At 48.4% G+C, this 23,239-nt stretch overlaps 11 protein-coding genes across 11 annotated transcripts; 6 read left to right on the forward strand and 5 right to left on the reverse strand.

The window, feature by feature from the left end:
* Positions 1-836: 836 nt before the first annotated feature.
* On the reverse strand, positions 837-3,301 carry VFPPC_05610 (mucoidy inhibitor-like protein; the record flags this gene model as incomplete). The annotated part of the gene is made up of 2 exons (XM_018284775.1): positions 837-3,128; positions 3,188-3,301. 2 exons carry the CDS (start codon positions 3,299-3,301, stop codon positions 837-839), a joined length of 2,406 nt encoding a protein of 801 aa, XP_018141640.1.
* A 610-nt stretch (positions 3,302-3,911) lies between these two features.
* VFPPC_05611 (short chain dehydrogenase/reductase) lies at positions 3,912-4,919 on the reverse strand (the record flags this gene model as incomplete). Its single annotated transcript, XM_018284776.1, has 1 exon — positions 3,912-4,919. One exon carries the CDS (start codon positions 4,917-4,919, stop codon positions 3,912-3,914), a length of 1,008 nt encoding a protein of 335 aa, XP_018141641.1.
* Positions 4,920-5,635: 716 nt separating this feature from the next.
* VFPPC_13877 (polysaccharide lyase domain-containing protein) lies at positions 5,636-5,968 on the forward strand (the record flags this gene model as incomplete). Its single annotated transcript, XM_018291649.1, has 1 exon — positions 5,636-5,968. The coding sequence occupies one exon, from the start codon at positions 5,636-5,638 to the stop codon at positions 5,966-5,968; it is 333 nt and encodes a 110-aa protein (XP_018141642.1).
* Positions 5,969-6,501: 533 nt separating this feature from the next.
* Positions 6,502-7,853, reverse strand: VFPPC_05612 (salicylate hydroxylase; the record flags this gene model as incomplete). Its single annotated transcript, XM_018284777.1, has 2 exons — positions 6,502-6,939; positions 6,993-7,853. 2 exons carry the CDS (start codon positions 7,851-7,853, stop codon positions 6,502-6,504), a joined length of 1,299 nt encoding a protein of 432 aa, XP_018141643.1.
* Positions 7,854-8,573: 720 nt separating this feature from the next.
* On the forward strand, positions 8,574-9,407 carry VFPPC_13878 (phosphotransferase enzyme family domain-containing protein; the record flags this gene model as incomplete). Its single annotated transcript, XM_018291650.1, has 1 exon — positions 8,574-9,407. The coding sequence occupies one exon, from the start codon at positions 8,574-8,576 to the stop codon at positions 9,405-9,407; it is 834 nt and encodes a 277-aa protein (XP_018141644.1).
* Positions 9,408-9,992: 585 nt separating this feature from the next.
* Positions 9,993-11,489, reverse strand: VFPPC_13879 (hypothetical protein; the record flags this gene model as incomplete). The annotated part of the gene is made up of 7 exons (XM_018291651.1): positions 9,993-10,359; positions 10,414-10,444; positions 10,499-10,566; positions 10,625-10,742; positions 10,790-10,977; positions 11,037-11,224; positions 11,304-11,489. 7 exons carry the CDS (start codon positions 11,487-11,489, stop codon positions 9,993-9,995), a joined length of 1,146 nt encoding a protein of 381 aa, XP_018141645.1.
* Positions 11,490-12,298: 809 nt separating this feature from the next.
* Positions 12,299-14,015, forward strand: VFPPC_05613 (polyamine transporter; the record flags this gene model as incomplete). The annotated part of the gene is made up of 3 exons (XM_018284778.1): positions 12,299-12,448; positions 12,517-13,209; positions 13,269-14,015. 3 exons carry the CDS (start codon positions 12,299-12,301, stop codon positions 14,013-14,015), a joined length of 1,590 nt encoding a protein of 529 aa, XP_018141646.1.
* A 779-nt stretch (positions 14,016-14,794) lies between these two features.
* Positions 14,795-16,305, forward strand: VFPPC_17971 (hypothetical protein; the record flags this gene model as incomplete). Its single annotated transcript, XM_022429638.1, has 4 exons — positions 14,795-14,977; positions 15,635-15,672; positions 15,724-15,854; positions 15,908-16,305. The coding sequence occupies 4 exons, from the start codon at positions 14,795-14,797 to the stop codon at positions 16,303-16,305; spliced, it is 750 nt and encodes a 249-aa protein (XP_022285308.1).
* Positions 16,306-17,375: 1,070 nt separating this feature from the next.
* VFPPC_05615 (nitrilase/cyanide hydratase) lies at positions 17,376-18,489 on the reverse strand (the record flags this gene model as incomplete). The annotated part of the gene is made up of 2 exons (XM_018284779.1): positions 17,376-18,254; positions 18,445-18,489. 2 exons carry the CDS (start codon positions 18,487-18,489, stop codon positions 17,376-17,378), a joined length of 924 nt encoding a protein of 307 aa, XP_018141647.1.
* Positions 18,490-19,113: 624 nt separating this feature from the next.
* On the forward strand, positions 19,114-20,739 carry VFPPC_05616 (fungal transcriptional regulatory protein; the record flags this gene model as incomplete). Its single annotated transcript, XM_018284780.1, has 2 exons — positions 19,114-19,204; positions 19,259-20,739. The coding sequence occupies 2 exons, from the start codon at positions 19,114-19,116 to the stop codon at positions 20,737-20,739; spliced, it is 1,572 nt and encodes a 523-aa protein (XP_018141648.1).
* Positions 20,740-21,389: 650 nt separating this feature from the next.
* VFPPC_05617 (major facilitator superfamily transporter) lies at positions 21,390-23,206 on the forward strand (the record flags this gene model as incomplete). Its single annotated transcript, XM_022428470.1, has 6 exons — positions 21,390-21,462; positions 21,518-22,076; positions 22,182-22,809; positions 22,870-22,974; positions 23,041-23,151; positions 23,201-23,206. The coding sequence occupies 6 exons, from the start codon at positions 21,390-21,392 to the stop codon at positions 23,204-23,206; spliced, it is 1,482 nt and encodes a 493-aa protein (XP_022284273.1).
* Positions 23,207-23,239: the final 33 nt, after the last annotated feature.

The following is a 23,239-nucleotide window of genomic DNA, read 5'->3' on the forward strand; positions in this document are numbered from 1 at the left end:
GCCACTGGAGGAGCTGACCAGGCTTTAGGACGGTTTTGATCAACATTAGTTGGAGCAGTTGACTGAGTTATGTCGGAAGTTGCCAAGCGACGGCGTTCTTCGGCCGGCTCCGTCACGCCACCGATAGCCATGTCCACCAGAGAAACAAGAATCGCTTGTCACAACGACTGTCATATTCAACTGATATTATATAAAGACATCGGCCCAGTCAGATAAATGTCTTCTTAAAGAAACAAATAGCCAAGAACGACAACTACTGCCGACATAAAACAAAGTTACATCCAAGCCGGGAGAATCTGGGGAAACGGGGCCGTCGTCATCGAATCCACGGCAACTTCCTTGTCGACAGACAAAGGGAAAAGAAAGCCTGGTCAGGGTGAGCATTGAATTCTCGGCATCAACGGAAACGGAACAGTTCTCGCGCATAGTACATATGAATGTGCTGATCGCACCTCGTTCGGACATTTAGCTCCAACTTACGGTCAGGGGCACAATGCAGGATCACAAGAGGAGTAGCCATCCTGCAATCCGAGCCAGTAAGCAGATCCTAAAGGGTCAACGAATCAAGCACGAGGTGTTACAGCAGTCGCACACGCCATGTCTTCACACACTTGGCATGATGGTGGTGGGAAGACGGGAAGATTCGCGAAGTTGTTCGAACCGTATCCAAGAGTTTAGTCTGACTACCCAACTTCGCAGCTAATAACGCATTCGAACAACATTGATTCGATAATACTAATGAAAAAATTTCAGTATGGCCACCACATAATCCCGGCTCATTTCTCAAAACCCTGGCCCGCTCCCGTCCTTCCTTCTCCATCCATTTCTTCTCATCATCAAGAATCCCAACACTGAACAGCCGCATCACCGCTCGGAAGAGAAACGGAATATTCCATAGTAAGACGAACAGCCTTGCCCGCATTCAGCGTAACCTGCCAATTCACCTCACCACTCTTCTTCAAAGTGGCCGTCGCTTTGCCCCAATCCTTATCCTGGCGAGCATCACGCCCCGGATCGCCAACGAGCACCCCCGGACTGTCAATCTGCACTCCCCGCGGGTTCAAGAGGTCAACCCTGAGGCGTTCATCCTCCGAAACCGGTATCTGGTCCTGGACTAGGATAGACACGGGTTTACCAGCTGCAGCCCGTGTATTCTGCATGGTGAGAGTGCGAACATAGATGGAACTGTCCTCTTTGCTAAAGATTCCGGTGGTTGCCCTGCGCACCTCTGGCTTCGGATAGATGAGCTTGATGGCAGGATCAACGCCGAGATTTAATGTAAATACGTCTCCGGCGCTGCAACGTGGCAATGCTGTGCGGCCCATGAAACTGCCATCTAGAGTGAGTCCGGCAAGCCCCCTGAGCAGAGTGAGCTTGCTAGTGTTTTTGATCCTAGCTTTGAGATTCGCCACAGGTCGGTACTTGGCCACGACGGTGTGATTAAATACCACACCGGTAAAGTTGAGACGGGCTAGGCGCTGCTTTGATGAAGTGGACTTGGGGGCTAATGTCTTCAACCCGGGAAGATCATATGTGGTGGTGAAGCCCGTCTCTGCCATGAGAGAGTCCTCGAAATCGAGAGCTTGGTCAAAGTCTACTGTCTGTGAGAGCGTGGCTTGGTCGTCATCCATATCATTAGCCAATCTAGCTGGGTAAGACGGAGACGGACCAGACCAGCTCTGAATTGGTCCACCGTAGGACGTTGATGCCATATTTGGTTGCGGAACGTTGGGAAGCGCATTGCTCATAGCCATCTGTTGTCGAGCCATTTGTTGGCGCTGTGCTTGAAACTGCGCCTGCTGCATGACCTGCTGCTGTTGTTGCTGTTGTTGTTGTTGTTGCTGCTGCATCATCTGCTGCTGCGGCTGCTCAAGCTTTGCCATTGCCAGACGCTTTTTATTCTGCTGCTCAAGAAGCATGAGCTGCATTTGATAGTCTTGGTTTGCGTCATTACCAAGAGCGGCATTGGTAAACATGTCACGACGGGCCTTGTGTACGGGGTTGCCCTTCTTAGCCATAACCCAGTTGTTATAGTGTGAAGACTCTTCGCCGCTCTTGATGATGTGGTTCTCATTCTTGCTAGATCCCTTGGGACCGAGCTTGATTTTCCACGGATTAAGCGTTGGTGTGACATCGTCAAGTCCTCCAAAGGTAGCCTGCGATGTCGACAAAACAACCTTGCAGTTTGACCAAGTTTCACAGGTAGTATTCGTGACTTGGGCGTCAAAGCACAAAGCAGCGGTAGCATTCGTAGTAGAAAGCTGCAAGTCATAGCTCGGTGCCCATCCCGCCGCGCTGGTGACATACGAAAGTACCAAATCGCATCTAGGAGGTCCGGCTAAAGTATCCGCGTCGGTGGACTTGGGCGACGATACCTGCATCACGTCTGCTTCACTGGCGAATGAGCCGCGTCGAGACGATAACGGAGTATGGGCATTGTACTCGATGGTGATGCACACAGAGTAGCAATACTTGGGCCAGAATTTTTCTCGCTCTCGACGAATGCGCTCAAGCTCTTTTTGGTGTTCCTCGTGGCGCTTGCGCTTGAGAGATTTCTTTTTTTCCTTTTCTTCGCGCACTTTCTCCTTCAATTTGTCTGCTTTGGCTCTCTCTTTGGCTTCCTCACGGGTAATCTTGGCGATTTCTCGCTTACTTTCCTCGACGCGCTGTTTTAGGTCGCGCTGCAGTTTGGAGCCTTCCACGTGGTCTATGAAAGTTTGTTCGCGCTCGTGCTTGTATTTTTTGAGCTCGGCTTGGATATCTACGCCTTCTTTCTTGTCGTGGAGGGTTGTGCCGTACAGGTCCAAGATTTTGAGGCGGCTCGCAGCATTGGCTACCGTCTCATTCGCAAGACCCAGCTCGTCTTGGACATTTTGCAGTTTAGCCTTGGCATCGATCATCCGAGGGCTCTGCTGTTTTTCCTCGTCGGGATCAGAGTCATTATTGTTGTCGCTCTCTGACTCGTCCTTGTCTGAGTCTGGGTAGATTTCTTCAAAGATGTCTCGATTAGGCAGCGAGTCCACGGCGATATCTGTGATGATGGCTGAGGAGCCGATGCCTTCGACTTTGATGGACTCTTCTTCAACGGTCGGACTTAGTCCAACGACGGTGATTTCATTTGTGCCGGGCTGTTTTTGCGAATTAATTGGCGTGACTTTGTATGATTTTTGTGAAATGTTGAGCTTACCTTGAGGTTGACGCTGGTGATGTCTCTCGAGACTTGGGCTCTGGTGGGGAACAGAATGACAGAGCGAGTGTTGAGGTCGCGGACCTTGTACTCGATCTTGTTTACAGTTTCCATAATAAGTGCGTCTAAAAGAATGGAAATTGGGAAATTGGAATCTTGGTTGCTGTTTTTGTGAATTTTTCATGCACTTGCCTGGGAAAGAGTTGTCTTTATATACTCAGTAACTGCACTGCCTGAATCTGGGGCTGACTGGAAGGCAGACATTCATTGGCTCTCAGTCCATGTCATCAATTCGTCTCAATTTCTTGTCTGGTGTGGTGGTGCGGCAGAGGCAGCCAAACGCCTCTCAACCGCCTTTATTGCTCTTTGGCCAGAGTCTGCCTAGAGGTGGCTTTGACTTTGCTGTCAAATTTGCGACATGAAATTAATTCAATGTTCTTCTCGAGCCCATTTTTTACAGATTTTGCAATCGTGTAAGCGACTTGAAGCTGGATGTGAGGCACTCAAGTTCATCCGCCATGCCTTCATCACACTCTAGTCAAGGCCAGAGATTAGAACATTAAGCAGCTATTACTCTGGTCATATATTAAACGACATCGGATCCTTCCAGTAGCCCATTCTGCACCTCAGCGTATTCGCAAAGCTTGGTAGTTCATGACATGTCCCTAACTGCTGATCGCCCGATAATAAAATTCGTCAAACATCACACGGCCACTAAACTATCTCAGTCCGACTTGTTTGCCAACTCCGTATCCCGCTCTTTCTTCATCACAGTCTGGATGAAGTGATGTTCCACCCAAGTCGGTAGCACATCAACAAATACACCCTGCAAAGCATGCGCCCAATACCCAATAACAATCCCATGTCCATATCCTGCTCTACTAAGAGCAGCACGAGCCAGAGTCTGCGAGCTTGGCATGAACAGCGAAGGTTTCACATCGCAGTGAGATACCCCCGTGACTCTACCGACCCTAACTCCCAACACTTCGACTCGTCCGACTGCGTCGTCAAGTGTCATCTCGAGGCTAACGGTGCGTGTGAGGTTCATCAGGAATTGCTTGCTCGCGCCGTAGGAAGACAGCAAAGGAAACCCGGCATCAGACATGGAACTGATGTTCATTATCAGGGAGGGTCCATTCTGGCTTAGCGTCGGGAGCAGTTCGCGCATCAGGTGCAGAGGAAATAGAGCGTTCAAGCTGACATTGTTGGCGATCCTCTCTTCGGAGAAGTCCTGCAACAGCTGAAACGTCGGGTTTGATGGCCCGCCTCCAGCATTGTTGATTAATACTGTGAGATGTAGACCGTCCAGTGCCGCCCTGATAGATTTGAAATCGGGGGCACCCTTACCAATGGCTTCTTTCTGGGTACGCTGGTTGCTTTTAATGCAGTTGACGCATTCTACCCTGCTGGCATCAGCAACCAGCACCTTGAAGGACCTGCCTGGGTAGCTCTTTTGCAGCTTTTCCTGGACCAGGGATAATTTGGCGTCGTTTCTTCCATGCAAGACGACATTGAAGCCTTGATGCGCCAGTTCGCGAGCAAACTCCGTGCCTATGCCATCCGACGCGCCCGTCACCAACGCCCATGGAGAGTCACCATTCGGTGTAACGTGAGCAAAATGGGTGATCCTGGAAGGAAGGAGGTAGATCCCGATTATGTAGGTGACTTTGATTAGGATATAACAGACTGTGAGCCAGCCGATGATGGCGATAATACCTGGTTGCTGAGCCATGGCACAGCAGAAGTTGTGAGGCAATGAAACTGAGACATTCTGCCTGAATCTTGGAATTGATCGAGGTGGAGAATAGTTTGTCCCCTTTAGCCGCTGGCGCGTGACCTATTGATGACTGAGCTAGACTTGAAAGAACTTGACGTTTCGTCACTCGGTAGTCATTGAATACCAAACGGATGGTATGAACAGAGAGCGAGGTTGAATGCGCATGTTGACATGTTCTTTGTTGGCTCTGCAATGTCTTGGCGATGACTGAGGCTACCCTACAGCGAGAGGATTTCGCATATTTTTGCCCTGAGGAATGCAACAAGGTGATTCATTCTAGTTGTATTGCTGTAATGAAAGATACTATACTCCAAAGACTGCCATGTAAATATTTAATAACCACAACTTGGCTTTTGCTGTCCCTGACGCGGTGCTCCAATTGAGATCCATCCATCCAAGTGACGATCCCTAGCCTAAATTCAGCTAGGGATACTGCCGAGTCAGATCCAAAACCAGAAGTTGGGGTCGATTTCGGGATAGTTTGAGCGTTAAAGTAGTTTGAACGTTTTGCGGAACACAGCTTGTTCTCCGCGAGCGTCTTTGAGATGACAGCGATCATAGACGTGATTACTCCGAGTCAAACACAGTAGTCATCTTGTCCAACCGCCGACCCGGTGAAGTGATGATATAAAGAAAGGCGAGACGCGCAAAAAGAATCAGAGGTATGCAAAATGCCGACAATTTTTGAAACCTTGGTGCGTAGAAAAACTGCAACTATGGCCCTTCAGCTACTTGTCTGTTTCTGCCTGCTCTTCTCAGTCACCCTGGGCACAACAACACCAAAAATACTTGACCCAGATCTCGTCTTCAGGGAAGACTTTGAATCCGGCAACCTTGACCAGTGGGACATACAAGCCTGCCCCAATGGCGTCACAATAGTCACAGATGTAGCTCGAAACGGCACTCACAGCGCCAAGTTCACCGTATCTGATGACGACAAGCACGACAAATGCTCTCAAGTGCCCACCGATTCACCCCGGGCACAACTCGTTTCCAACCAGTGACCATTCAAAGATGACGACGAGTACTTCATCGCCCTTTCTGTATACTTCCCCAAAGACTTTGTTCAGCCCAAAAACCTTTTCCAAATTGCAGAGTTGTATGGTCCTCCATTTCGGGGTTCGCCTACCATGGGGGTGGACGTCTGTCAGGGCAAGCACATCTGCTTCCAGCGCGATGAGTCCCATAACTACGACAGTATGTAGACGAGTTCGGAGATTGTGCAGGGGCAGTGGCGGGATTTGGGATTCCATGTGGGCTTTTCTACGGACGCCAATAAGGGGTTTGTTGAGATTTGGGATGGTGGGAAGCAGCAGCCGCTTTCGAATGGGAAAACGAGGATGAACTACAAGACGTTGAATCCGGATGTGAATTGGGATGGGACAGCGAATTACTTATTCCTCAATCAGTATCGGTCGAGTGATGACCAGTTGGGCACGGTGACGATGTACCATGAATCAGTCAAAGTGGGAAAGACGTTGGAATCTGTGACCGGCTAAAAGGGCCTTGCTATTCCGAGTTAAATTTCACCAGCATCTTAAACTATTTCACCCATTTTTTTCATCATGACTCTTCGCGCATCTTCTACCTGCTCCGGTAAGTCAATGTCCCATAACCAGCGGAATCGCTCTCGCCAAGTCTGCTTCAGTTTCTCTGCATCATCGCCAATGCCCTCGAACATGAGGCACAAAACCTCGGCATTTTCCTTACTGCTCGCAACGACGCGCTGACTTCGCGGCCGTCTTATCGCGTCGTAGGCGTGGAAAGCTGCCATGGCGTGCTCTTGGCTCGTCACGGAAGGATCAGCGAGAAGTTCTGCTAGGACGTGAGCGTCTTCGATGGCTTGCCCTGCCCCGGCGCCTTGATGCGGTGTTGATGCATGAGCTGCATCTCCTAGGATTGCCACTCGGGACTTGTAAAATGTGGAAATGTTTGGGTGTTCGAAGACAGCCCATTGAGAAGGGCTTGGCATGTACTAGACCGTCATTAGCATTCCCCAGACTTCATCGGATGGATATTATGCCTTACTTTCATCAACTTGTTGACATATTCGCCCATGTGACCGAAATCCTTCTGCATGTCTTCTCTGCTGGCTTCTCGAATCCATGTCTCACTGTCCCAGGTCTCACTAAACGTATAGAGACCGACATTGACCTTTTTGACCCCTTGGATGGGATACGTTATCCCGTATCCTCCCTTGCCAATATACCACGACGACAACCTTGCTCTTCGATCTCCCACAGCTTCAATCATGGTATCTATGTCCAAGACCGCGCGATAGCTGTACATGCCGCTGTACCTCGGCTTTGTCTGTTCCACTTCCTCTGGCGATAGGACGAATTCCTTCACTTTAGACTTGATACCATCGCACCCGACGACCACATCTGCAGTAGCTCTCGTACCATCCTCAAAGCATAGTTGGACTCCATTCTCAATCTCCTCCATCTTTTGCAGCCGTTTGCCAAAGTGTACCACTTCTTCGGGGACCATGCCCACCAAAGCGTCTAAAAAATCCGCCCGCCGCACCGATGTCTGGCCGGAAGGCAGTGCTTTCAAGTTCATAAGCACCTCATTTGCGTGGGGACCTGTCGCCCATACGACCTCAAACCAAGTCTGTCGGAACTCCTCATAGCCAGGGGAGTCTGCGTGTGTCGTGACCAGGGAGTCGTAGATCTCCCGAATATACGGGTCGATAAGAGGCATTGCACGATGCGCTGCAGGACCAATGGATAGTCCCAGTCCTGTCTCTCCAAAGGCGGCGGCTGCTTCGTAGATTTGCACTGGCACATTGCGCCGGATCAAGCCAATTGCGAGGATTAGACCACCAATGCCACCGCCGACTATGGTGACGGTGAAGTCTTTCGCAGGCGCACTGCCAGTGTGTTCCATGGTGGCATTGGGTCTTGTTACCACCGCTGCTCAATTGTGTACAATTGAATGATTAGCTGTACAGAGCATAACCCAAAGCAAAGTCGAAACTGAAATGGTCAACCACCTGATCTGAGGATTGCTAGACTCTGTCTGCCTTGTGCCGCTCAACACCAAATCGAGACAAACCCCCGCCGCTTACGAGGGGCAATGAAGCTAATCCTTGTTGTCATAAGCAGACACCTGGTTTACCAGGAACAAGAACTGCAACGGTGGCCATGATCACAATGAACAATGCAGTGTAACCAAGAACATTGAAACGAGCAGCACACGGAAAGTGCCAGGAGAAGCTTGGATTAAAGTTTTCAATGCATCTTATTCGTTGGACCTTGTAATGATACCGGCGTCCCAACTGGTGCCAGAAACAGTCGACATGCAGACAGCTACGTTGGCCGCAGAATTACACCAGAAATGTCGAACTGAACTGCATTGGTACGACCGAAGAGTTAACGTCCGTGCAGAGATCATTTGACAAGTACATAAACCCCGCTTGAGAGTCAAGAAACCCAATGCCAGCCTAAACCTTGCCTCCTGTTGTGAATAGTCCGAAACCCAACCTGTTACTCCACATATCGATTCCCATATCTCAAGCATCGCAGCTAATACTCAGACCCAACAAGAAGTCGTCCCCCCAACGACGTCCTTCATTGCTCGCGCCTCGGAAGTAGAGCCAACGAAAGAATGTCAAAGGATCTTTTGGCTTCAATGATGCACAGAGATCGGACCAAGGCACTCTTTGGGGATTCACCACCTCCTCCACGGGAGCACGCCGCGTATCCTGAAGGGGAGATAATCTACCACTTGGGCAATCGATACGCTGTACGCCACGGCGACACAGTCACGAAATACACCACATTCCCCCCAGGCATGGGTCGGAATCCTGAACCCAACGAGGCGGTAGCGCTTCGCTTCATCAAAGAGAATACCTCAATTCCAGAGCCCAAGGTGTTTAGCTGCGACTGGGATCGCATCACAATGGAATATGTCGAGGGGGAGACTTTACGAGACGCATGGCCTCAGCTTACTGCCGACCAACGCTCCAGTATCTTGGATCAACTCAAAGGATATATCTCGCAGATGCGTAACTTGTCTGGGACAGTTCTCTGCCGAATCGACGGCGAGGGTGCTCTAGTCACCGGTTTCTTTACCCGGTCAGGTGGTCCGTTTCGCAATATGGCTGACTTTCACAATTGGCTTGTTCGGGTCCCAGGCGCATTGAAGCCCCAATCAATGTTCTGGCACCAGGTAACGGCTCAACTTCATGATGACTACGGCATCGTGTTCACGCATGGAGATATTGCTGCATGCAACATCATGATACGTGACGGTCGTATTGTCGCCATCTTGGATTGGGAGGCTGCTGGATGGTATCCGGAGTACTGGGACTACGTCAATACCATGTCTGGTTTGGATCGTATTGACTGGGAGTCACTGGGTAGCCGCCTCCCGAGTCTCTTTGATAAGCACTATAATCTGGAATACATTCTGATGACCTTCATTCACAACATTGGCTGATCATGCCACTAGTATGTATCAGTTTCAAAAAAAGGATCCTACGGGTGACGTTGCGATATGAGCAAGATCTTAATAGGGATGTGGGATTCGCAACATGACACTCGAGCGTGAAAGAAACCTCATTCAGGTACATCAACTATTCCATTGAGTATCCTGTTGTCATCAACAGACGAGGTTTCAGGGGGTGGCCGCTCCTAGGTCCGATCCTTGTCGGGTTGTTCGGTCCGTCACCAGAAGGAGTAACATTTGGTCCAGCGACCTTTAGGCGATCGGTCTTACGAGATCGCCGCTGTGGAAGGGATTGTCCCACTCTAGCCGTGGATCATGGTCCCAGATGTCCTTGTCAATATTCCTTCGGGGACATCACCCGGATAAGAATGGCTTCTGTGGGCCAAATGTTGAACGCTGCTTGAGATTCACATGCATTGTTGCGACCAACGTGACATTGCAATCGGGAAACAAAAAAATTCTGCCGGTAGTTATCTCACCAAGCCTCCTTTAAGTTTATCAACAGCAGGGATATACTACAAATACAGGGACAATGAAAATTTGCAAAACAAGAGGATGCCACCGCCAAATATGACGCTACAAGTCTGGATTGCCGCGGCCCAAGTTGGCTGTCTCCTGCGGTGCATCCGAATGTGAAACATGAATTTTCGTAGTTTTGATAATTCCACCATTGTTACTTTTCCAGAGGTTGTCCTGACTGCCTGCTCGATCCAAGCCCTGGTCTGTATCATCTTCATCACGAAGCTTTTGCATGTGAGTATTCTGTGATCTTAGTAGCCACGAGCCGCGTGAACTGATATGAGACGGCATGTTGTGTAGAGGTAATGATTGCGTCTGAGATTTGCTCTTCGAACTCGTGTACTTTGTTGTAACTGCATTGCGGCCGAGCAGTGGTCGTACTGAAGGGGCGGCTGCTGCAATCACGCCAAAGACGGCCTCGAGTCTAACAAGAAGATAGTTAGTACACGCACGACGAGGCTGGAGGGTCGAAACATACACTGCCCACATAAACAGCGGAGCAAGATCCCCTAATGTATACGAATTAGTTGCGCCCATTAAGTTTAGACTTCGAAGTGACGTACATGTTGGATCGTGGGTAGCCGTCAAACTTGGGACGAGAGCTGTACGTGCAACTGCAAAACCTCCGCTTCTGAATACATGTGAGAAATTGTGCTGCAATCGGGGAACTCAGGTGTATCGTCGCTTACGCAAATCCGAGTGCCATAATTCCGCAGATGCCAAGCTTTACTCTCCAGATCATCTTCAGATTCCATAGAAAGATAATCGGCAGGACGGATAGAAAGACATCTGTGACGGTGGCGATTGCTGCACAAGTTAGATGGTATAACGCAGGAACAAGTAAAGATACATACTCCCCTGTGCAATTCCAAGTGCGTTGATAGCGGCATCTGACCAGCAGCGACCGCCTTTAATGCCCTTGTTCCAGTTGTATTCGACTGGCGTGCATTGAGGAAAGATTGCAATCGCATCGACCATGCTCGTAATGGTATTGAAGGCGATAAACGCCCAGAAGAATCTCTGCCAGTTTTGGTTCTGTATACTATATTTCTCGTCCGTGTTGGTTAATCGTCGTTCGGTAAGAGCGTGGGGCGAGCGTACAATAATCGTTTCAAGAACAAACTGATGGAAATCTTGACGAAAACCGTTGACATGATCAGGAGAAACTCGCAGATTCGCAACAACATGATGCCATATGAGGCGCTCGCCGGATCAAGATATTCGAAATGTCGGCCTAGTCCATAGTTCACGGCTCCCATTACAAGTCCAAGGACTGCGATTTGGGTGGCCTTGCGCCATTGATGATTAGTATCATTATACTCTCTTCACTTTTGAGGTTTGGGCCATTAGCGCTATTTCGGTACTCACCATGGCCAGCAAATTGAAGTAGTCGTCCCAGTCTATCATCTTAATCAAGCGAACTCGCACATACATCCGGAGAACCGTCAGAATCAGAGCGACAATAGTAGTCACAATGGTAGGTATTACGACCATGTTCGCTCTGGAAACATCGCCGGTCGACGATATCGACGACTCATTGAGGGTGACAGCCATGATGCTTCACTTTGTTACAGCACATTAACCCCAACAAACTCATTCTCTCAAGAATAGCCAAATCAAAGGTTCTCACTCTATATACTCTGCATGGTGTTTCTTGGTCGGTGCTTGCAAGCCAATCTCCTTTCCGATGGAAGGATCCGGGCTAGCCTCAATCATTCCAACAAGGTCTGAGGTGACATCTTTACTTTTCAATGGGTACCGCTTTTGCATCCTTGAAATTTGACTTTCCAACAGGTGTTGGTTGTTCTGTTGAAACTTTTGCGATCATCGTCGGTCGATCGTCTTATACGTCCAAATCCCTGTCTCAAGATGGAGGCTTCGGTGGCGCTACATGCCGTCCTTCCTAACATGATGATTTAGCTCCGCCCGGTTAATTCCTGCCGCATGGTTGATTTGCACTTGGCCAATGAAGGGTTTAGTTAGTTGTCCTGAATCACGTAACATTGAACTGTCCCAAAGCCAATCTTAGGCGGAGACTCGGTCTGCAAGGTCGAGACACCAAAACTCCCAACCAACAGACGACCAACAATAAATCCTGGAATACTTGCATCGAATCTACATGGTTTCATGGCTAAGTCGGCACGAGATGATACCATGATCCACAACACCAGACCGGTTGTGGCCCGCCCCCTGTACATTGTGTCCGTTCCCTGAACGTTTACACATTGGAGATGGTTTTGGTGATACTACCCCATCCTTCTTTCTTTACTCCTTTCCGATCAGTTTTAAAATTTCTTGTCTTACTCAGTGAACAGGCTTCTTTGAGGTTGCAAGCAGAACGCGGTATCATTGACAAGTTCACAATGTCTGACGATGCATCTGTAGAAGATGCCAAATTGCCACAGGATACTGTGGCAAATACGTCTTCAGAGCTACCCAAAACAACTACAGACAAGCATGGAAATATCACTGTCCTGGTTCCTCAGCCTACTGACGACCCGAGAGATCCACTGGTACGTCCAAGAAGAAAAGCTGTCGGACCATACTCCTAATTCCAGCACTCTAACATGACTGTTTACAGAACTGGCCGCTACGGAAGAAAGTCACCATCTTTGCGTCCGTTTGCCTAGCAGGTTTCGCAGCCCAGATGTCACCCAACTCCAACATGCTCACGTTCATGGAGCAAGTTCCAACATACCACAAGACTCCAACAGATATGCTGAATTCCGTCGCGGCAGCTCTTGCAGGTTGGGTGGCGGGACCATTCTTCCTTATACCTTTAGTTGGAGTTATCGGACGCAGTGCTGTCGTATTTTGGAGTCTTGTTGGGATTCTCATCGGTCAGATATGGGGCGCTGAGATGACCGATCCTAACGACTATGTTTCCTTTACCATCTCCAGGCTATTCACTGGCTTTTTCGGTGGCATTCCAGCTATCCTTGGTAGTGGGTACATTATTGACATGTTTTTTCTGCATCAACGGGGAAAAGCTTTTGCAGTATTCGAGATCTTGATCATATTCGCGGTCGTAGGCGGCGGAACACTTGGTGGCTTTATTGCTGAGAATAATCCTTGGAACTATGCTTTCTGGTGGACGCTTGGTCCTGTTGGCGCAGCTATTATCCTCGTTTTCGTTTTTGTGGAAGATACTTCTTATAATCGCGACTCAAACAAGCCATCTCCAGTAACTCTACCAGAGGCATGGCTTGTAAATCGCGTGGCAACTTTTTTGCCTGGGTCCAGGACGCAACCAGCAGGCAAAGGCAAAGAATTTGTTCGTCACCCTCCCATGAAAAGTGCCTAATGATCATCACCCACTGACTGAGTTGCTAGGTACGCCGAGTTATAATCCCATTCCAGATCACATTCGCACCAATCACCCTGCTCATGGGTACGTACATCTTTATTGCGCTTGGGCTTCCCATCATGCAAGCATCCACTCTAGCTACGTATCTGGAACCACCAGAGGAAGTTGGCGGGTATGGCTTTTCATCACTGCAAATGGCGTTCTTCACCATGACAGCCTGGGTGGGTATTATTTGCGCTCAGGTATACGGCTACTTCTTCAATGATAAGATACCCGTCTGGGTCGCACGAAAGAGAGGGGGAACGTGGCACCCGGAATATCGTCTTGCCAATACGATCCCTCCGTCGTTATTGCTGCCCATCGGATTGGGTCTTTGGGGTGCTGGTTTGCAGTATCATTTACATTTCATGGTACTTGCACTCGCTTCCTTCATAATATGGTTTGCTGCTCTTCTCGCCCTCCCTGTCTGCTACAACTACGTTGTTGAGTGCTTCCTGGACAATCCCGTGGAAACATCTGTCTCTTTGAACGCTTACCGAGTCACATTTGGCCTCATCTCGGTCTTTATCGTAACACAATGGCAGTCAGCGGTTGGGGTGGGTTGGATGTGGGGGATGGGCGCGTTTTTCATTGTTTTCGTGGATATAATCATGATTTGTCTCATATTCAAGGGCCAAGTTGTGCGAGGATGGACACTAATGCTTAGCAAGACCATAGCCGTCACTGAGGACGGTGCCAAGATCAGTTTGAAGGCTGAACAGGGCGAGCCTTAGGCGTTGGTCACTACATATGGATAGTAATACTAGAGGTGTTGTCTGTTGCAAAATCCATAAACTTAAGTTGGGCTTGGCACCCCGTCTTCTGTTTGATTTTAGGTGATTGTGACTTCGCTCTTGTCCAAGATGACCCTCCTCCAATTTGCTATCATTCTGCTGATTATCAGCAAAGTCAATTTGTCTGACTTTGAGATGGACATCATTTTGCAACTGTATCTTTCCCGAGGAATGCCGAAGAGTAGCATGGGCTGCTGGGGGATTGATTTCGGCTGCTTTTACATGCTTTGACCATAACTGTCTCTAGAAGGACGATCTTTAAGTCGTATCAATCAGGGTAGATTCTGCTAGTTGGTAGAGTAGTACACGACATATAAGTATGATTTAACTTTGTGTAGTTGTTTGCCCCGTTCATCTCGGGCGGCGATTTCTAACGAGCCAGGCTTTCGCAGCTGTGCACCTGAAGCATGCATAAAATCCGCTTCGGTAGGCTTGTTTCAGAAACGACTCGCATTTCGTGACAGGCAATATAAAATAAATTGACCTCTAGTGACAGAGTAGCACCAGAGATATTGTGGCTGCGTTGGTGGTCAGGCCATCAACATCTGAGGGTCTGCGTGGCGCCCAGGTATCTCAGCCACCAAAATTGGTGTTCCAGTCGCTCTTGGGGATCTCTAACAAGAAGCTTATATATATGGATATCTGTATGCCAAGCTTCGATTCAATCATCAGAAATTCCCGTCAAACCTAGACGTCCTTTCTCGTTCAGATTATCCGACATGTCTACTCTTCCCAAACCGCCTCTGGGACTCGACGTCAATGAGACCAAAGTCCCGTCCCTTGTATCCGGGTTTACGGTTACTTGGGTATTGGGACTATGGTCTGTTATTCTTCGACTCATTGCCCGAAGGCTTACCAACACCAAGCTGTGGTGGGACGACTGGCTTATTTGTGCTTCGCTTGTATGACCGCACCGAAGTTCCCTGTTAAGAAGAAGCTCTGATTTAGGAATACTACAGGTAGTATCAGCTGCTTTTATGATTGACGTACTAGGTTACAGTAGGTTTTTGCCTTTCGAATACTCTGCGATAAATTGCTCACCTGTACATCTAGTGTGTCCTCGAGGCGGGTTTGGCAAACACATCTGGGTTGCCCCAATAGACTCGGGTAGGGTTAATTACTTGGGGCTATTTATTGCCGAATACCTTTATACAATAAGCATTGGGCTCGTTAAGTTCTCTATACTTGCCTTTTACTGGCGCATTTTTTGGACCAGAATCTCAACTCGTTGGCACATCCGGATCATGGTTCTTATCATCTCAGCATGGGTGATATCTGTCGTATGCCCACCCTTTCCCTTCACAATCTCGGACCCCTCAAGAAGCCAAATATTAACTAGATACCTAAAGCTTCTGGTTACAACCTTCCAATGCGTTCCGACATCAGCATTTTGGCGCAGATTCGATCCGCACACAAATCTGCCCCCCAATTCGTATAAGTGTCGAGTTGATATCCATGATTTTTTTATTGCCAAAGCAATACCAAACATCATAACGGACTTTCTTATGCTTTCGATTCCACTTCCAAACATCTGGAACCTACAACTACGCACGTATCAGAAGGCGGCACTGTTCGCCATCTTCGCAGTAGGGCTGTTGTAAGGTGACACCTAACGCCGCATGTCTACACTGCAACTAATCGCAGATAGTATTACTGTGGTATCATTGATACGGATGACCTACATGATTCGATTCGATCATTCCGATCCATCTGTCAATTGGGAATTCAGCGACGAGATGATGTGGACCGGCGTCGAGGTTAACGCGGGTATTGTTTGTGGTAGGTTCAACGGTTGCTCGTAATAGACCCCATTTACTAACAGTCTTTTGTAGCCTGCCTTCCTTTGCTGAAGCCTCTGATAAATGTACTCATCTATAGAAACGTGTATGGAAACTCACCACGACCAACCCATGGAAATTGCTCTCCAGCTATACCCTCTAGCGGCTGTGGAGAGATTGCGGGCGATTCTCTGAGACTCGATCCATTTGGCCATGGCACGATGACTGCATGTACTACGTCCAGGAGCACGCAGCATGATGATGTTCGGACCGGTTCATTATCAACGGATAATGAGTTGGATACATTGCTGAAGGCAGAGCGCGATCTCAAGTCAAATCATACGAGAAAAGATGGTAGGAACATGCAAGATAAAGACAGCGCAGTGGGACAAACAGCAAACGGAGTCACGGTCACTAGGACATTCGCATCTCGTGTCGAATATGTCAAATAGTGTCGAGTACGTCTCGGACTTTGAGGACCGAACCAAAAGACCCCATTCCAACTTAAATGGACACAGGAAGTCAACTTCTTATCAATTGTGAACCGCAGCTATCTGCTGTGCGTTGATACCGATATTCTGTATTCATTTCAAAATTGATATACCTTACAGACAAATGTAGAAATTTGCAGAGTAGTTGAGCAAAGTTATAGAACGACCCGTAGCATAGATCAATGTGTTGCATTGGTGGATAGCCGCCATTAACATGTCTCGATATTGATTGTTACAAAGATTAGTACTACAAATCAGCCTTTCACAGAATTACAAAGTACCAATTTTGCCATCCATAAATGCGCTATAGGTATAATGGTGCTTTAGCGACATAGGCACGTTGCAAGTACATGTTGCAGCAAAATACTGCGGCTAACAAGCGAATTCTAAATGCCTGTCGAGGAATCATTTACTGACTTAGAATTGGCAGACTACCAACTGCGCATTAGATCCGAGGCACTTGGATGGACCGAAGCTTGATAACGCTCAGACATCTGGGGCGAGCGCTTGGATAACGCCACGGCGTTCCATCTGTTTCCTTTACCACGTCAGCATTTCTTGCAGTGACATCCCTCTAAGACAACTACGAGAGATCCGTGCCATTTGAGGAGCGGCATCGGGCCGCTCAGGAATATTCCGCACTAGGAACAATGATGACTGGGCTCGTGGCGTTCTTCGACTAAGCGTCAGCAGCCATGGCTTGGTAGACAAGGAGAAATGAGTGTTTTAAAGCTTTGGCATTATTCATTAGATACCTCGGGCGAAGATTATTTATCTCAATAGCCCTCGACGTGGGATCGGATCATGGAAATTCGTGACCACACCAAGCTACTAAAGCGTTTACCACCTCTGATCAGTTTTTTGACTCGTTCGTTCCTTGATAGTCGCGCTCGCGAAGGGAAAATCACAAGCCGGTATATCTAACCCCATTTCAGTATCTTTTCAGCGAAATACGTATGTGAATACATGTGGAAGAAGTACGTAATCCCTTATTGCAAGTGAAAAGATGGTGACAACGATAACTGGCCTTCCTAAGCCAGAGTTGGCTTCTTGGGTTGATATGAAATCGGATAATGCCACTCAACCTTTGCCATATCTTCCCGGACTTTATAAACCTTCTCTGCCACATCTAGTGCCTTCGTATTGATCTCCACGAGCCGCATTTCCTCCGAGGTTCCCAGTCTCCCCCGCGAACCTTGTAAAGGTATCGCTACCTGACTCAATCCTGCATACTCATACCCCTGCGGATCTTTTCCATCCGTGCTGCCCAACGGAGCCGCTGCATTGACAAAAACAATTGCGCAGGTGTTCTCGAAAGCTCGCGCTACACATACGTTCTCGAGAAATAGTGATTCACAAGATGGATTGAACTCTCGGCCCTCACCGCCATCCTCAACCAACCAACAGGACGGACAGATTACAATACGTGCTCCATCGGCGATGAGCGCTCGAAATGCTTCTGGGAAGGCCATGTCCCAACAAATAAGGAGGCCAATTCTGCCCCATGGCGTGTCAAACGCCTTATGTGGCGTTTCAATATCTGCCGTGACATATGGTCTCTCGGGATGCCACAAGTTCTTCTTTTGATAGCGTCCAAGGAGACGTCCGTCCGGCCCTATGAAGTATGCTACATTCGCTAGCGGTCCATTGGTGTCTCCGGCAGCATGTGCTTTTGTCGTCAACGGTTCGAGGATGGTGCCTGGAACAATGGCGATCTGAAGTTCTTTGGCGAGTAGCTGGTACTCTTTCAAGTATTCTGCAGAATATTTCACCGCCTGTTGGGGGTTCTCTAGCTGGTTTTGAGCACCGGCGAGATGATACTCGGGTAGCACGGCAATATTAGCACCATCTCTAGCTGCCTTGCGGATGTAGTCAACTGCGCGAGTGAAGTTCCCCGAAACGTCTGTTGGCTATGAAAGCTTATCAGTTATTTTGACACTATAGTTTGCGGACAAAATGTGAAAGAGAGATGAATGAGGTATGATGAAATAGAAGCAGAAGTGCAACGAATCCTTTCGATCTCATGAAGCGATCGGAATGCTGAACGGAACAAAAATTGCGGATGAGTACATCGTTTAAAAGAGAAGGAAGGTTACTAACATCTGTATACAGCTGAATCAGTGCGACTTTCAACGGGTCAGACATTGTGTTTGGCCTTTCCGAAGACGAGTCGGGATTGTAACACTGTTAGTGTAGCTGTTCGGGCTTCAACTACCAAACATAAGTGTCGTTTCAGGCACGCAATGACGAGCCAATTTATACATTTTGTATTCTTTTCTTGTATTGAGCAAAATAATGTGTACGTCGAATAGTGTCATCTTCGTGTATTCGGCCTTTGAGGCATGTGCTAGAACAAAATGCTAATCGGACCCGCGGAACACCGCGGAACACCGACGTCTGATATGATACGCTCGTCACTAGAACAAAAAGAGACTGCCGCAAAGAATGGGGAAAGCTCGATATGAAAACCTGGCCTCGAATACTCACAAGCCCGAACTTTGTGACATATGGTAACCTCGGAAAGACATTCCGATCACCACGGGACAACAACCCGTGGTGGCATTACGCAGCAACCTATCCAAATGTGGATTGCCGCTACGCTATTTATCAATACTGGATACCAAGAGGTGGCTTCGATGCTTCCTTATCCCATAAACTGGGGCTTGCTTCTCCGCATATCGTATCGATTTCCCCACAAACGGCTAGGTGAGATAGATCTCGCCGTGCGGGCAACTTGGCACAACCTCTCCTTTTGTAACATTCAACAAAATGTTTGCCAACTTTGAGTTATGGTCAGGTGGCATGGTCGAGCATTCTGCCAAACCCCCTCGACTGCGATCTAACCGAGGCTGCCTTGCATGTAAGCCCAGTCTACCTCTCCGAAACTCGTCCGATTGCTAAGATTGTTCCACAGGTCGTCGGATCAAGAAGAAATGTGACGAGCAGAAACCGGCTTGTGGGCTTTGCATGCGCCGTAGACATGATAACTGTTCTTATCCTGTTTCTACATCGCCGCCAACATCTTCCTCAAGTCCTGGCCAAGCTCAAAAGTTCTCCCCGTCGGATCTTGCGCCGGCCGCGGAAAACTCAACGCAAGATCCAGCTCCATTGTCACTAGGCATAGATGCAAGCGAGCAGGAGTCACAGATACATTCCAATGCCAATCAAGTAGCTGTGATGCTCACACAACCCAGTGTCAGTTCTGCTATCGGTCTACCTCCTATGGCGGACCTTTCAGCCAACACGATGTGGGAGCTGGTCCGACATGCCAACAGAGCCATTCATGGAGCCTACTTTGACGATCATTATACGATACTCGTACCCTTCCTTCCGGTAATTGCTGAGTTCTCGCCGTACATGCATACGTGGCTGGCTTTGGGAGCCATCCAAATCGCCCAGCAGCAAACTTCATCTGCACAATGCAGATGGCGACAGACGGCCATCCAGTGTTACTCTAAGGCCCTTCAAGGCTTGAACCAACATCTGTGTTCAACTCCGATACCCCACGAGTGGGCGTTAAGCGCTGTATTGCTGCTTCATATTTACGAGAAGTTTGGCGATAACCATGAGCCACCGTCGGATGCACATGTAAACTCGGCGCGAAGCGTTTTCATAAGACGATTTACTCAGTTTCCACCATCCTCCATGCGCCATATATTGCAGCTCGAGAGCTTGGTTTACCGAGTTGCTGTCACCAGCACCTTCAGACCACTACCAAATTCCGAAACATCATACAGTTACTTGGACGATTTGGTGGAGATTTGGAACTCTTCCAATATTCCCTGCGGTTTGTGGCAACATAGCTTGTGGATCAGTTTGCCGCCGCAAATATTTAACGTGGTCTTCAAGTTATCGGTCTTACTGCACATGCGAGTTCTGGGAGAGGCGCAGATGGACGATCTTGACAAACTGGATGGAATGCTGAGACAATACCTGCAAGTCTCTAAATTGCCGCCATTTCTGAGCGTTTCAGATGATGGGAAAGACAAGGGATCATGTCTATCGTTGGTGGAACAAGCTCGCGCCGCGCGTTGTCTTTACGACTATGCCTGTCAAATCCTAATAGCCAAGCTGCGTGGCTATGATGCCACCTCTTGTGCCATTCACCGGCCCTCCCACCTCGGCTTCCAGTTGTTGGCTGAGCTCCGGAAAGGAAACTTCGTCTCACCGGTACTGTTATGGCCGACAATAATTATTGGATTAACAGCAACCATCCCTGATGACAGATTCATAACATCGGAATATGTCGCTCGCTTAGAGCACTTATCGGGATCGAGGACAATTTCATCTGTGCGCTTGCTTCTGGGGCATGCTTGGGGAGAATTGAGCGACGGGGGCATGAAGGGAGTTAATGTTCTTTCCGATGCCAGGATCCTAGCTAGCGTCTTTCTTTGATTTGGATAGTAGTATTTGTAGTGCTCTATGTGATAGTTGAATCTTCAAGGGGGATTGAAACAGCCAGAGATGTGGGCTATCATGATGTATGCACTTATCATCACAAGCATACAGCTTGGTTCCTGTTATCTGGAAGCTCGAATCTGATTTGAACTCATGTATCTTGCCAAGCCTCGACTCTAAACCAAAAAGCATCAGACATGTAACGTTCTGTATGTTTCATTTGGCCATAAGAGCCACTTTACCCCATTCACCCCAGGAGTAAGCCACAAGCATCTTCCCCCAACTTTGCGCTAGAACAAAACAGGCTTGCCGCAACACTACTGTATAGGCGTCAGCCACGGACAAGGTACCGGGCGTTAATGGCGGGCAATAAGATACGGCTCCTACATATGTGATAGCCACAGCCATGGTTGTGGTGGTGGTTGGGTCTTGCGCCTGATGAATGAACGAGCCTCGAGGAGTTGCTCATACTATGCCTATCTCTCGAATGTATATTAAACGCCAAAGATTCTCACGAAATAAGAGGAATGATGGACGTACTATCAATAGCTGCAATGAGACATAACGTTGTCAAACCTTCTTCTCTATAAGTCAAGAAAATGCAAGCGTATTGCTGACCTTATCCTCAAAAACACCAACATCTCAGTATGCAGAGCAGCATGGACGCAGAGCGGTCCGCATCAAGGCCTTTGGAGCCTGGTACCGTGCAACTAGAAGATTGTAAGTAACAACTCTTCTCGTCTCCTAGTTACAATTTCTCACAGGTACCTTACAGTGACCTTTTCACAACATGGAGAAATCATACTACAACCAGCCCCGAGTGACGACCCGAATGACCCATTAAATTGGTCACGCATTCGCAAAACTGTCAACTTTTCTCTCGTCTGCCTATATACCGTGATGGTGTATACCGTCATAGATATCTCAACTGTTGTCTACGGCCAAGTCCACGATGAGTTGGGGTTTTCGTTCCAGGAACTGAATCAGTCATTTGCTGCATCTAACGCCGGCTTGGCAATCGGTGGAGTCTTGTTTGTTCCGTTTGCCTTCAAGTTTGGCCGCCGTCCCATCTATTTGATCAGTATTGTCATCATGCTGGGCACCACAGTATGGCAGGCGTGTATGCAGAATCGAGGTGACCTATACGGCTTTAGTGTCGTCTCTGGCCTCGCAGGGTCCATTGGAGAGACCATCTGTGCCATGACTCTTGCTGACCTGTTCTTTGTTCACCAGCGTGGTTCGCTAACTAATGTACTTACAATTGCGATAAACACGGGCGCATATCTTGGTCCCGTAGCTGCTGGCTATGTGGCTGCCTCACAAGGTTGGCGATGGTAAGTGAATGATCAAAGACAGCTGCAAGATTTCACTTGCCTCTATCCCTCTCGGTGTATGCTTTTGTTATGAAATTTGCTTGATGCTAACATCATATGCCACAGGATATGGTGGTGGTGTTCCATTCTCCTCGGAGTGACACTATTGCTTTTTGTGTTCTGCTACGAAGAAACCATATACATACCCGAGATACAAGGCACTGTTATCGAAGGCACCGCCGACCATGGTCTTGACAAAGACCAAATCGCCATAGACTCCAAAGCTGAAGCAAGCCACCTTGAGCGCCGGTCAATCCGTAGCGACATTCCGATCAAATCTTACAAACAGCGCATGTCACTCTTTACCACCACAGACTATGGACTGGGCAGCGTACTTCGTCACACTTACCAACCATTTGTTGTCATCACCACCTTCCCCGGTGTGTCATTTGTTGCACTTCTTTATGGCTCTCTGCTCGCCTGGCTTGCCATCGTACTGAGTGTTCAAGGCATCTACTTTACTCTACCACCGTACAGTTTCTCATCATCTGGTGTGGGGTTACTCAATGTCCCTACTTTCGTCGGTAGTCTTCTGGGCGGCTTTTACGGTGGCCAACTCTCCGACTACAGCATTCAGTGGTTGGCAAGGCGCAATGGTGGTCTCTATGAACCGGAAATGAGATTGTGGTTAGCCCTTCCAACAATTCTAATTACACCCGCTGGATACTTTATGTTTGGACTTTCCATGGCAGAGGTACGTAAATAGGACTCCTCATCTCGTGGTTTAATACGACGGTGTTGACATTCTAATCAGGGTATGCCGTGGTATATACCGGCTGTTGGCTTGGGAATATATGGGTTTGGAAGCACTGCGCTTGGCAATATTGCTTTAGTGTACCTAGTGGACTCGTACAGAGATGTAATATCTTCCTCTCCTCGCGAAATTTGTACATATCCGTCGCTAACAACGCCTACTTCGATTCAGGTCATTGGTGATGCATACATAGGCATCACATTTCTCCGCAACGCATTCGGCACTGTAGCAGCTATGTGTTTAAGTCCTTGGGTTGACAGCATGGGATTGTATAACATGACAGTAATGTCTGGGTGCTTGTCTATCGTCATAACCCTGCTTACAATACCAGTCATGATCTGGGGGCGCCGTGGCCGAGGATGGACTGCGA

Source organism: Pochonia chlamydosporia, chromosome 5 (assembly GCF_001653235.2).
Source record: "Pochonia chlamydosporia 170 chromosome 5, whole genome shotgun sequence".
Classification (NCBI taxonomy): Eukaryota; Fungi; Ascomycota; class Sordariomycetes; order Hypocreales; family Clavicipitaceae; genus Pochonia; species Pochonia chlamydosporia.